Here is a 13486-nt window from a genome sequence, read left to right as displayed (position 1 = left end):
TCCTTGATATGTAATTGATAAAAGATTCAACTTTCAGAAATTTAACAGAAAGAATATTTTTATCTGTATTGAAAGCCTTAAAACATGCTTAATCACTGAATAAGCAATTCCATTTTCAGGAAGTCATCCTACAGAAATAAAGTTAGGTTTAAAATTTAACTATCATTGGTGAGGATGTGGGGAAAAAGGCACACTCATACATTGCTGGTGGGACTGCAAATTGGTGCAGCCAATGTGAAAAGCAATATGGAGATTCCTTGGAAATCTGGGAATGGAACCACCATTTGACCCAGCTATCCCTGTCCTCAGTCTATACTCAAAAGACTCAAAAATAGCATACTACAGGGATACAGTCACATCGATGTTAATAGCAGCACAATTCACAATAGTTAAACTGTGGAGCCAACCTAGATGTCCTTCAGTGGATGAATGGATTAAAAAAATGTGGCATATATACACAATGGAATTTTACTCAGCATTGGTAAATGGATGGCATTGGAGAAGATAATGCTAAGTGAAGTCAGCCAATCCCAAAAAAACAAATACCAAATGTTTTCTCTGACATAAGGAGGCTGACTCATAGTGGGGTAGGGAGGGAGAGCACTGGAGGAATAGATGAATTCTAGATAGGGGAGACTGGTAGGAAAGAAAGGGAGGGGGCAGAGGATTAGCCAGGATGGTGGAATGTGATGGACATCCTTATACAAAGCACATGTATGAAGACTTGAATAGGGTATCAACATACTTTAAATACAAACAGAAATGCAAAACTTGTGGTATATATGTGGATTAAGAATTGTAATGCAAAAAAAAAAAAATAGCATACCTTAGATTAGGTAGAGAGAAGTGAAAGGAGGGGAAGGTAGGGGATGTGGGGATAAGAAAGATAGTAGAATGAAAGGTAGGGGATGTGGGGATAAGAAAGATAGTAGAATGAAACAGACATTATTACTGTATGTATGTATGTGACTGTATGACCAATGTGATTCTACAATATGTATACTCAGAAAAATGAGAAATTATATTCCATCTATGTATGATACATCAAAGTATATAAGTTCATTCTACTGTCATGTAAAACTAATTAAGACAAATTTTAAAAAAAGATTTAACTATCAAAGAATTTAATGCAATATCATTTATACTAGTGAAAAAATTATAAACAACTATAATGATCAATGATAATAGACTATTGTTAGTCTTCTCATAATTTTATATTTTATAAATATATACATTTATAAATAATTATATATAAATATTTATTTGTATTCATATATATAATATACATATTTTTTATGTTTTATACTTTATAACATATAATTATATATTGTACATTTTAGATAGTTTATCTGTATGGAATTTATTTTCACAAGAAAATATTCTTTATGGGTCACTTAAGAAAAGTAGGTTGCTTCATCATATATGTACATAAATGTATAAAGTATCTATTATATATTAATATTATATGATAACGCATAAGTGTATATTAATATATTAACATTATATAATATATAATCATAATTATATACAGATATTATATAATACTATAATAGCATATAATACTACATGCTATATATAACATGCAATATTATATACTATATAACATATAGTATAAATTATGTCAATATGTAATATATAATAAAGTCATTATATATCATATACTAATTATATATGTTATAGATGTATGTAAATTGGGCATACACCTATAATCCCATAGATCAGGCAGGCAGAGGCAGGAGGATCACAAGTGGGAGGCCAGCTTAAGTAATTAAGTAAGGGCTAAGAATATAACTCAGTGGTAGAGAACCCCTGGGATTCCCTGCAAACACTGACAAATTATATGAGTGTAAATATGACTTCATCTTCATAGAAGAATTATATGCACACTTTTTTTAGAGGGGGATCATACTCGCCAAGGTTTTTACTTCTCTGAAGAAGGAGTTAGAGGTGTTCAAAAAGTTTTAAGTTTCCTCTGTTTATTGCATTGTCTAGTTTTTCTTCAATGAGCTTTTAAATTAACACAAAACTTTCTCCAACAATTAAAAAAGAAATGCTACTGTCCAGTGGTTCGTGCTCATATCATTACTACCTATAAATACACTGCTGTTCTGAGGCTTTGACAACTAAAGTTGAAAAACAAACTGTGGTGATACATCTAAATAGTTAAAGTGGGTCTCTGTATCTATAAAAATCTCCATGATACTTGAAATTTTTCATGATAGAATTATAAATTTTTAACAGAGGAAAGGATTTTCCAGAGTATGCACTTCAACTCTGATGTTATACACATGAAGTAATCAATATTTATAAAAATTAAGTGGCATGCTCCGGAACTTATGACTAATTTTTAGGAGGGTTAATATTAGAACCTGTTTTCTATGAAATTTTTTTTACTTAGTAAATTAATTGTCCACTTTATATGAAAAATAATCTCATTTTATTTGACTAAAAACGAAAACAGAAAGATATGGATAGCAAAAAAAAAAAAAACTCCATGAGAAAGAACTGTCTCAGGTGTTTCACAACATCACATTGCACACCTTAACTATGTACAATTTTTTATCTGTCAGTTACATCTCAGTAAAAGCATTTTAAAAGCTGAAATAAAAGCATTACCTCAATATTTAGGAATAGTCACCTCCAAAAAGTTACAATGAAAAAAATTTCTAAATCTGAGTTAAGGTATAAGTCATTATTTTTTCCATTTGAAGTAAAATTATTCAAAATATAAAATTTAAAGGCCTCCCCTTTTATGAGAGTTTAATTTTTTATTCTGAGGAAAAACTAATTTGTGGTCATTTTTATTTTCTATTTCAGAGAAAAAGATTATCTGAAAACACTTTAACTTCATTTTAAATAATAAAATCCCTTGTGCATAGCTCTTTTTTATAAAAGTAATGAATTCAAAATACAGAATTTTGAAAAATCACCAAAAATTCTATCACTCAGAGACAAGCCCTAATAACATTTTGGTGTCTATTCATTAAGGTAATGCCTATTCTTATATGAAACTGTGGCTGCGGCCTTCTACCCTGGATGCCTCCAGAATTTTCTGGGGTGGTGAGTAATGAAAATAACATGATACCAGCAACCCTTGAAAACAATACATTCACAACTTCTTCCATCTCCTTTCCTCCAGGACAGATATCAGTGGATGGATTTATGCGCTATCTGAGTGGAGAAGAAAATGGAGTCGTTTCACCTGAGAAACTGGATTTGAATGAAGACATGTCTCAGCCCCTGTCTCACTATTTCATTAATTCCTCGCACAACACCTACCTCACAGGTATGAATTGGCCATTTTTTGACTGGGCAGTCTCACCAAATTTCAGTAATCTCGAGTTTCTCTTGTTTCAAAGTATAGGAGAATTTTCTTCTGCTTCCTCAGAAATACCTCTGGGAACTCTGGGGTTCCATCACCAAAATCTCCACCCTTAATAAGCAGCCATATCCCTGTTTGTGAAGCAATATCACCATTTCTCCAGGCCTAAGTTTTGAAGTCTTTTAAATGTACCCATACCTTTTAACTTCAGACCAATGGAATTTTGTATAATGGAATCAAATCTTATGTTCAAAGCCACTTACAATCCCACCTACCTCTGTGAGCTGTGTTCATCTACAGAAGAGTTCCATGGCTCTTAATAACTTCTATTGAAGGCAAATTGATTTTGTTCAAGGTGAAACAGGGTGTTAAACAAAAACAAATTGATCTGTGAATAATAATTTATTCCTTATAGTAAAAATTATAATAAAGCAGGAAAAAACAATTACATGTTTCCTTTATTGATCATAAATTGAATTCTACCATGGTTTTGGGAGATCATTAACTCATTCAATCCCAAACTTTTAATTCTGTGAATATTTAAATAAAATCAACACAGGTACATTAAAATAGGTTGGAAATCATGATACAGAACTTACATACATATAACTATGCTAATATTAGTTAATATTAATATTATTATAGTTATTATATTACAACATAATTATATTCTTCTTATTATGTATTATATCATTATATTATATACTATGTTAAAATTTTTATAGCTATTCCACACCTGGGACAATGGTAAAAAAATGGATTAAATAGGAAAATACTAAAATATATTTTGCATACTTATATACACATAATTTAAACAAACATACACATATATGTTGTCTTATCATAGTTTAGAATTAACAATTTAATATAGATTTTAATTAGCTGAGAATAATCAAAATGCATTTCTTCTAAAATACTTTCTGTATAGCAGATCTCTAGTGGCAATCCTTATAAAGTCTTTCTAGAAAACCTGAAGCTGGGAGAAAAATAAAAACACCTTTCTAAAACCACATTACATTCTTGTTTCATACCATCCTCACATATATAAGATAGCCAGATCTAACACAACAGAACTGAAGTCTGGGTCTCACTTGCTATTTGTGTTTTATAAATGCTCTCCTTGCCATGGGGGTGGTTTTGATGTGTTTTTGGCTCATTGTCCAGGGGTGTATGGTTTGTACTGCAGGGTAGACCACCAGTGAAAATGCCTATAAAGACAAGAGAGACTCAGGCACTGAATAGTCGTAAGGGTGTCCATGAAAATTCCACAGGGTTTAGCAATCTGACAACTGAACAGTTCTTTTTTTAAAAAAAAAAAAAATATTTAAAAGATTTATTCCTTCTGCCTTCAAATGCACACTTTGTTGGTATCAAATCTAGCATTGGCCCAATATCCCATAATGGGTGAAAAAGAACTTAGAAATTATTCTTAGAGAGCAATGTTGCCTCTTGACAGCCAGAATGGGCTATCTCAGAGTGATTGCCCATAATTTGAGACCATCTAGTAAGAATCATATGGTCTGAGTTCTGTAGACATTTGAACTAAACTAGACATTTGTACATGTTTTTCATGAGAACTGAAAGGCTTTCAGACTACTTACACCCAATTTTGTTTCAACTGACATTCTCTAGAAAAGCTCTGCCACAAAACTAAATTCATGTTTGACTCCTCCTAAACTCTATTCTGGTTACTTATTGCTGTATAACAAATCACTCCAAAGGGTGTCCAAAGTTTAGTATCATAAAACAAGCAATATTTTACTTTGATCCATATTCTGTGAATCAGGAATTCAGATAATGAATAGAATACAGGAGACTGTATATGTCTCTGCTCCATTGTGTCCTAGTTTTTACCTCAGAAGTGACTGGAAAAAGAAGGGGTGACTCAATTAAAGAGCCTGCTGCTGGAATCATCTGGAGTCTTCTCCATAATATCTGGCCCCACAGCTAGAATGACCCAACAACTAGGCTCAGTTAGGACTAGGAACCCAATTTCCTACAAGAGGCCTCACCATGTAGCTTGGGCTTCCTTAGAGCATGGCAACCCAAGGGTAGGTAGGCTTCTTACAAGGATGGCAACTCAGAGATGCAAGAACAAGTATCCCAGGTAACAAGGAAGCTTAACTGCCTTTGCACTTAACTCCTGAAGCACTATAATGTCACTCCTTTCTGTATTTGTCTAGAGTCACAATCCCACTTAGATTCAAAGGGTACATAAACCACAGCTCTCAATGGGAAAGTGACAAAGAATTTTCAGTGCTGCTTAAAACTACAACAGGTTCCATAATTTCAGGAGAAGAATGTCCACTTAAACACCCTTTGGATTCAGTTCTTTAGGCCTGCTACAAAAACTGCGGCTCCATTCACATCCAAGCTCATAAGCCTTTATGAGGGATTTTATTTTTCCTTCTTAAGGGTTCTTAATCTTATTTGGTGCCACTGACCTATTTGGCAGCCTACTGAAGCTTATAGACACTGCTCAGAATGTTAAAAACATAAAATAAAGTACCTGGGATTAAACAGTAAATAAATTTCACTAAAATATTTTAACAAATATTAAAAAACAATTTTGTGATAAAATAATATGTATCTTTTTAATTAACCATTTTAAATGAGTATAAGCAATATTTTGTCATACTTGCCGCAATTGGATACCATAGGAAAGTATCTGTGATTTCTACTGGTAAAACAGTCACATATCCTGCTAAAACTACTGTGACTTGTCACCTACATTCATAATTGAAGAGAATTTAAATTTTGTGAAGATGCTATAATTAAAAATGTAACTTTTTTTTTTCTCATCCAAGTTCATGGAGGTCTGTGAAATGTCAATTTAAGAAGCTTTATCTTTGACTTGAGAGAATCCAAAGTATGATTTTAAAAACTTCAGCATATAATGAAATCTTGCATTTATCATATACTTACTACAAGACTCAAAAAACACTTAAATATTTATCCAGCTGAATTTTGGATATGAGATTTTGTTTGCCCAAAACTCACAATGCTGACTAATTTTATAAAAGTCCTTTTAAGCCCAAAATGTCTGGGAATTGATGCCATGCAACTAAATCGATATATTTATATTCATTACTTTCTGTATCATATGATAAAGAGTCAGGAATATCAAAACAATTGAACAGCAATACTGATTGGATATATATTCCATTGTTTTCAACTTCTTTTGGAATATATTAAACTGTCCTCTTGAACATCATTATGGATTTAGGGTTTTCAGATTTTGTTTATGTGCATTCCACCACAGCCACTTTCTTTGAAGCTCAAATTATCTCAGCTTTGGCCACTGGGAACCCTTTTTTGCCTCTCAGTATGACCCATGGGTCTTTGAAAATTCTCTTGCTTCCTGGCCCATAAATATTTTCAGAGTCACCTTCCTCCTGTCTGCTCCAGACATGGAATCATGTTTCTCCAGTGTATTCTGGATCCTTGTGGGGGAGAGCAAAAATAGTATAAGTGACAGCACTTTTGACCCTGCACTATGAAAAATTATTTCCAGATTATTTCTGTGAACAATCCAAGGAATTGGGGTTGTTGTTATTTTGTTTTTTGCTTTTTAGGGCATGGTTCAGAAAAATATTTTCACTTCTATCTTCCAACTTCAATTCTTGCATTTCCTTTTGCAATCTTGATACCTAACAAATTATACAGTTACTCGTTTGCTTTACTGATGACATAATAATAGTTCTAAGAAAATTATTCATTATTAATGCAAACAATGAATTATGGAATATAATTCAAATTTCCCTTTTAGTTTTTATTTTCAAACTGCATTTCACCAAGCATTTTCAAATTAATTTTATAACAGTCACTAGTATGCCCTGTTTTTGTGTGACTTTAGAACCACAGAAGTGATGGAGAATTTTAACTTCATTGTATTAGGTTATTTTTAATCTGAGGGTATTAACATATTATGGATGACAATGCTCAAAAGATAGAGTTTTCCACTATTAGGAAAATGAAGGATTCAGGTTAGGTTTTAAAGAAAGAACTCAAGTAGTTGTTTCCAAATTTCTGTATCTGATACATTCATTCTGTATATGATTGCTGATGAATTCTCCATCTAATTATTTAATTTCTAGTAGTGTTAAATGTACATATTTTCAAATATTCAATTTGTAAAACTATGTGAACTCACTTAAATTCAATACTTATCTTAAATGATCTTGTTGTAGTTGCTTATCTTTCTCCCTTTTCTGAACTATATATTATTATACCAAGGTTTTCATTAGATAGATTTGCATAGAATGAAATAAATTCTCACAATATCACCTTGTTCCAGTAGAAACCAGGCTTTTGTCTTTCTGCTGGGGAATTAGAGAGAATTTCATATAAGTAGAAAAATTCATTAAAAAAATGTTAATACGGGCTCTTTTTTTTTTTTTTTTTTTTTTTTAAAGAGAGAGAGAGAGAGAGGGAGAGAGAGAATTTATTTATTTAGTTACTTAGTTTTTGGCAGACACAACATCTTTGTTTGTATGTGGTGCTGAGGATCGAACCCGGGCCGCATGCATGCCAGGTGAGCGCGCTACCGCTTGAGCCACATCCCCAGCCCCTACGGGCTCTTCAAAATGGGAAGCAGTATGGAGATTCCTTGGAACACTGGGATTGGACCCACTTTTGTCAGCTATTCCACTCCTCGATCTATACCCAAAGGACTTAAAAACAGCCTACTACAAGGACACAGTCACATCAATGTTTATAGCAGCACAATTCACAATAGCTAAACTGTGGAACTAGCCTAGTTGCCCTTCAGTAGATGAATGGATAAAGAAAATGTGGTATATATACACAAGGGAATATTACTCAGTGATAAAAGAGAATAAAATCATGGAATTTTCAGGTAAATGGATGGAGTTGGAGAATATAATGCTAAGTGAAGTTAGCCAATCCCAAAAAACACAAATGCCAAAAATGTTTTCTCTAATATAAGGAAGCTGATTCATAATAGGGTTGGAAGGGGGAGCATGGGAGGATTAGATAAACTCCCGATAGGGTAAAGAGGTGGGAGGGGAAGGGAGAGGGTATGGGAGTAGAAAAGATGGTGTAATGAGATGGACATCATTACCCTAAGTACATGAATGAAGACAAGAATGGTGTGAATATACTTTGTATACAACCAGGGATATGAAAAATTGTGCTCTATATGTATAATACGAAATGTAACATATTCTGCTGTCATATATAACAAATTAGAATAAAAAAATTTTTTTAAATGTTAATACAGACTCTTAAGGTTTTGCCTGAAGTCCTCTTTTGACTTATGGACCAAAATTTGGTTTTACTTCATAAAATCATTGTTTTAATTACAGATGAAACTAATATAGAACTTTGTTTCTAAGAGGCTTTTGGATAAATTTGGACAACTCTGCTATAAATATTAAAACTCTCCAGACCCAACTAATAATGGTAAAAGTTATAACCAATAGAATCCCAATAGAATTTAGTTGAGTTTTAAAATCATTATCAAGGAAATAAGTACAATTTTATACTTCATGGACATTTCTAAAACAAGTGAAAACTGTATCTATAGAAATCTATTTCACATAAGAGACTCTCCCTAGGAAAAAAAAAAGGAAAGGTTTCCTATTCAAATAAGCTATGAAATGGCAAGTGCAAACACAAGTTAATACCTACTGTAGTGTGGATTAAATATAGGAAAAAGGACAGAGATTGACAGTGACTAAGGGGATCACCAACCCTGCATATCCCCTGTCACCACTCTATTTATTTTATTGGAGCACTTTAAGAACTAGAATTTCTGAGAAATTTCATTCTTAATCTAAATGAGGAGCATTTCAATATGCTTGCTGTTTTCTTTTGAGACTTCAAAGGGACTGTAAAAATTAAATGTACAGTATGAAAAACCAATCCATTTAGCAATGCATATTATTATGGCTATTTTTCTGCTCATTATTTCCCCTTGTTGAATATCAAGATGCCCAGAAGGAAAAATAAATCAGATCAATGAGAGAAATATGTCCACAGAAGGAATTGGGTTTTAATTGCAATGGTCATTTTCAGGAGTTTTAGATGGTCTTGGCAGTATACCCAGAAATGATTATGTTTTAAATGATGATTTTTCCTTGAGGAATCTACATTGATGAATCCAGAAAAAAAGAATCCTCCCAGGACAGAACAATATGTAATCATTTCAACCCACACCTGAGCATCATTTCATACACCAAACTTTTCATGCTCCAAACTCTTTAGGAGATAATGGCTCCATATAAAGACAAGACAAAGTGGTATGATCTCTGGGTAAATTAGCCTCCTTACTGAGCTTACAGAAAAAAAATTGATTTGAAGTTTTAGTTATCCTCAATAGTCTGATGAATTAAATTATCTGACTAAATGTCAAATAATTATGCAACTTTCCTCCTCAGTTATATGTTCTTGGTTGCAGAAAATGTCTAACAATGATTCAGTCCTAGTTGTACCCTTGTCAATCACTCACTAGCTACCCATACTTGGAATGTCACTCATTCTCTTCCTACATATTTCTCCTTCATTATCCTTAGCATATATAACCTTTTATCGTTTATTTTGTATTTAAGTATACAGAGACCTAAGAAAATTGGGTGGTAGAATGGAAAGAAAATGAATTTAGGAAATAAACAGGCTGAGTTTAAATTTATCTTTAATTATGTACTTACCTACCTGAGCCTTGGTTTCCATATTTATAAAATGAAGATAAATTAGAACAGCCAGGAATCACATAATGACTTAAAGATTAAGGAATTTATTACCTCACCCATAAGACTTCCAGAGGAGGAGTGGTTGATGGTTGGTTAAATCAAGAATTCATTAACGTCATTGGACACCAAGGTGCTTTCTTCTTTGTCCTCTTATGGTTTCAAGATGACTGTGTACCCTAGTGTCACTTTCCTATGAACAAAGATCCACATGTGGCATAAGGAAAATTCCAATCTTGTGTCCCTAAGATTAAGAAAAGTATCCCTGAAGGGTCTTAAACACTTCTCCTGCACCCCCACCTAGTATTCTTTCCTTGATGCCCTGTTATGTATTCTCCAGAATTATACCACAGAGCAAAAACCACTTTAGTCACTACCATGAGCCACGGAAGTTCCATGACCGCCTCAGCAGATTCTTGATTTACTCCATGAATGGGAGAGATAAATTTAGGATTTATCAGATTCTAAATAGGATAATCTATTAGTAAAAAAGGAAAAAGAAATAAGAGAAAGAAAGGATGACCAGAAGTGTATAATCAGGATGAGAGTTTGGCTACTAAATAAAAACCTGCTGTTTTATTTTTACTTGCCTCCCTTCCTAGATGCTGAGGTAAGGACGATGTCTCATGTCATTTTTATTTTTTCAAGTCATTTTTATATCCCAGAAACCTGTATTTTGCCTCCCACAGAAAATGTGTTTGGGGATATATATATTTGTATGGGGACCATCCCGTGATCAGTTAACGTTGTTTTCTCAAGAGTGGGAATGGATTTAGACCCTTCCCCACTTTCTCAAATAAGGCATCACCTAACAGTTGGATCTATGTTCAAGAAATTTTCACATGTTCTCTGGGGCAGATTCTATGGAAAGGAGAGTCTAGATCAAAATGATGCCTCTAGGATTGGTCAAGAGAAACAATACACTCTCATATTTTGAACTGCTTCCATAGGTGTAGCTGTGAGATTATGTAATTGTCACAGAATGGAAAGCAAGGAGAAATAGTCCCCATCTCCCATTATTGAAGGAGACAATGTATATTGAAAAAGGCTACTGAGTTAACAAATACGTCACATTCTCAACTTTCTTACCCTGGAGGTTGAAAAGAAGACAGCAACTGTTGATAAACATGAATGTAGGCAATTATTCATTAGCCTTTGCAAGATGAGAAATTTCTCAGAAGGCTTTGTTAATACAGAAATTGTTATTTCCAATTTCCTGGTCTTTTCTGTCACTAGATGCCTCTGGTAATCTGAGACAAAGCTCTAGTGAATGTAACCAGCTACCAAAAATGAGTACAGTCAAGTGAGAAGTCACAGATCTGTGACTGGAGGCAGTAATAGGAATTAATCTAAGATGGAGCTTCAGCTCCAAGTTCAATCATGGATTTGGAATGTATTCCAGAGGGTGTTCACAGCCAGGCAGAGATGATGTCAAATGCAAGTTTCAGAAATACCAAGGGTTGAATGACTCATGACACATCACAGTCCCAACCTCTTGGCAATCCCTGGCCCCAGAAGCTACATTTATTGAATCAAGTTAAATGGAAATATAGTCAGTGGGTTGGGATGTAATAAAGAGAAGCTAAGAATTTTAGGAAAGAAAAGTAAAGCCAATTTTGAGTCTTTAGGCAGAAAAGAAATAATAGAGATTGTTAGCACTTATATAAAAAAAAAATCTCCTTAATAAAGTTAAACATACAGGGAACTTTATGTACATTTCAAGGAATAGGAAAATTCTGGATGAATATGGGTCTTCCTAAAATAGGCTTTCTTTTATAGACTTCCATTTCTAATAAAAATTATTAATTTTAAGAATAATCAAAAGGATTACCTAACTAACTGAATTAATTTTGGGCCAGTGAAGAGAACATAAGGACTAAAAAACCCAATAAGCAAGATCAATCCTAGAGAGTTGCTCGGCAATGTATGTTCAAAGTCCTTAAGAGGCAGAAAAATATTGGATGAATATTTCAATTTCTGAAAATTTTGCCTACAAAGAAGCAATGATCAAATATGCACACAAACAGAAATTTATGAGTATTTTTTTTTAAAAAAAAAGAATGGTCAACAAGTTTATCTTTGAGGGATTCTGTTAGTTTTAGATGTTGGACAACACACACACACACACACACACACATACACCCACACACATACACCCACACACATGTACTAGGTTTTTTAGATGTTTTTTGCATCTCACAAACCCAACCCCACACTTTACCATGCCTTTCAAAATATTGACTGTTCAGCCATCAAAGTGTATATCAAATTTCTTCTGATTATTGTTTAAATGACAAAACAAAAAAAAAGAAAGAAATTTGCAAGCAATTCCAAATAATTGTTTCCAGAAACTCTTGACAGAACATTCTAGTATTGGTTAGGTCTTTATCTACTTTGATATACCATTTACTCTAATTTAGCTTCTAAATCCATGACAACTTCCCTACCATTCAATGAAGGCTAAATAAAATAGACTCAGAAATTGCATAATGTGTAGCAGTGTTGGATTACAAGGTTAGTAATAACCTTTTCCTGGACAGCATACACTCAAGAAACATCTGCTCTATTTTTTAATACCAGTGCAGTTTTTTGCAGGCACAAACATTTTTAAAGTGTTAACTTGGTAATTATTTAACTTCTTCACTTTCTTTAGTTAGGATTGCCTTCCCTGAAGTTTAGAAATAACATAATCTTTTCCCTTTTGATTCCACTGTTCCCTTGCCACTTGATGCAGCAAAGACATCTGTACATTTTTGCAATGACAATAAACTTCAAGACAATTGTAAATAGCAAATGGATTATCTAGCATTGGGGAACTTTCTAGGTTGTTTTGTCAGCATTTCTGTTTTTGCAAATACACTGTGCATTTAAAATGCCCTAATTGTTTTTTCTTAGAAGTGATTCTGAAAACCTACTTCATCAGTCTTCAGCTCATTTACCAGGGCTCTATAGAACTCAAGAATGTCATCCTTTTGTTATGCTGATAGTTGAGTGTTGTGACATGCATATAAAACCAAAATTAACCAGTAGACTTAATCCTATTTTCTTTCTCTTATGAGTCTCCACAGAGCCAATATTATCCATTTCAAAGTCATTTTGACAGTTTTCATCAACATGTCATGAGTCAACTGGCTAATAAAAAAAAAAGACATGAAGAATCTTATAGAGTATGAATTTAAAAAAAAAAAAAAACACTTTAATAGGGAAAACCAAAGACTTCAATTTGTTTGGTAATATGTTGCCTCAAAAGTTATTTATTATTAATCTTTTAAAAACAATTTATAGTGGCATTAAAAAAACTGTTCATTTCTTTTTTAAAAATTTGATTTATTTATTCTAATTAGGTATATATGACAGCAGAATGCATTTTGATTCATTGTACAAAATTACAGCACAACTTTTCATTTCCCTGGTTGTATCCCATATAACGTCGAACCATATGTGCAGTTATACA

The 13486-nt window shown here is 33.0% G+C and overlaps 1 protein-coding gene across 3 annotated transcripts in view; it reads left to right on the top strand.

Annotated features, from left to right (window-relative positions):
• The window catches only part of Plcb1 (phospholipase C beta 1), a 707068-nt gene that overhangs the window by 517756 nt on the left and 175826 nt on the right, over positions 1 to 13486 (top strand). For all 3 annotated transcript variants that reach the window (XM_076851538.2, XM_076851540.2, XM_076851539.2), the window contains one exon: positions 3140 to 3286. In XM_076851538.2, coding sequence (XP_076707653.2) covers positions 3140 to 3286 — 147 coding nt within the window. The remainder of the gene's footprint in view (positions 1 to 3139; positions 3287 to 13486) is intronic.

The sequence above is a fragment of the Callospermophilus lateralis genome, chromosome 3 (genome assembly GCF_048772815.1).
Source record: "Callospermophilus lateralis isolate mCalLat2 chromosome 3, mCalLat2.hap1, whole genome shotgun sequence".
Taxonomy (NCBI): domain Eukaryota; kingdom Metazoa; phylum Chordata; class Mammalia; order Rodentia; family Sciuridae; genus Callospermophilus; species Callospermophilus lateralis.
This window is presented reverse-complemented; position numbering and strand designations above follow the sequence as displayed.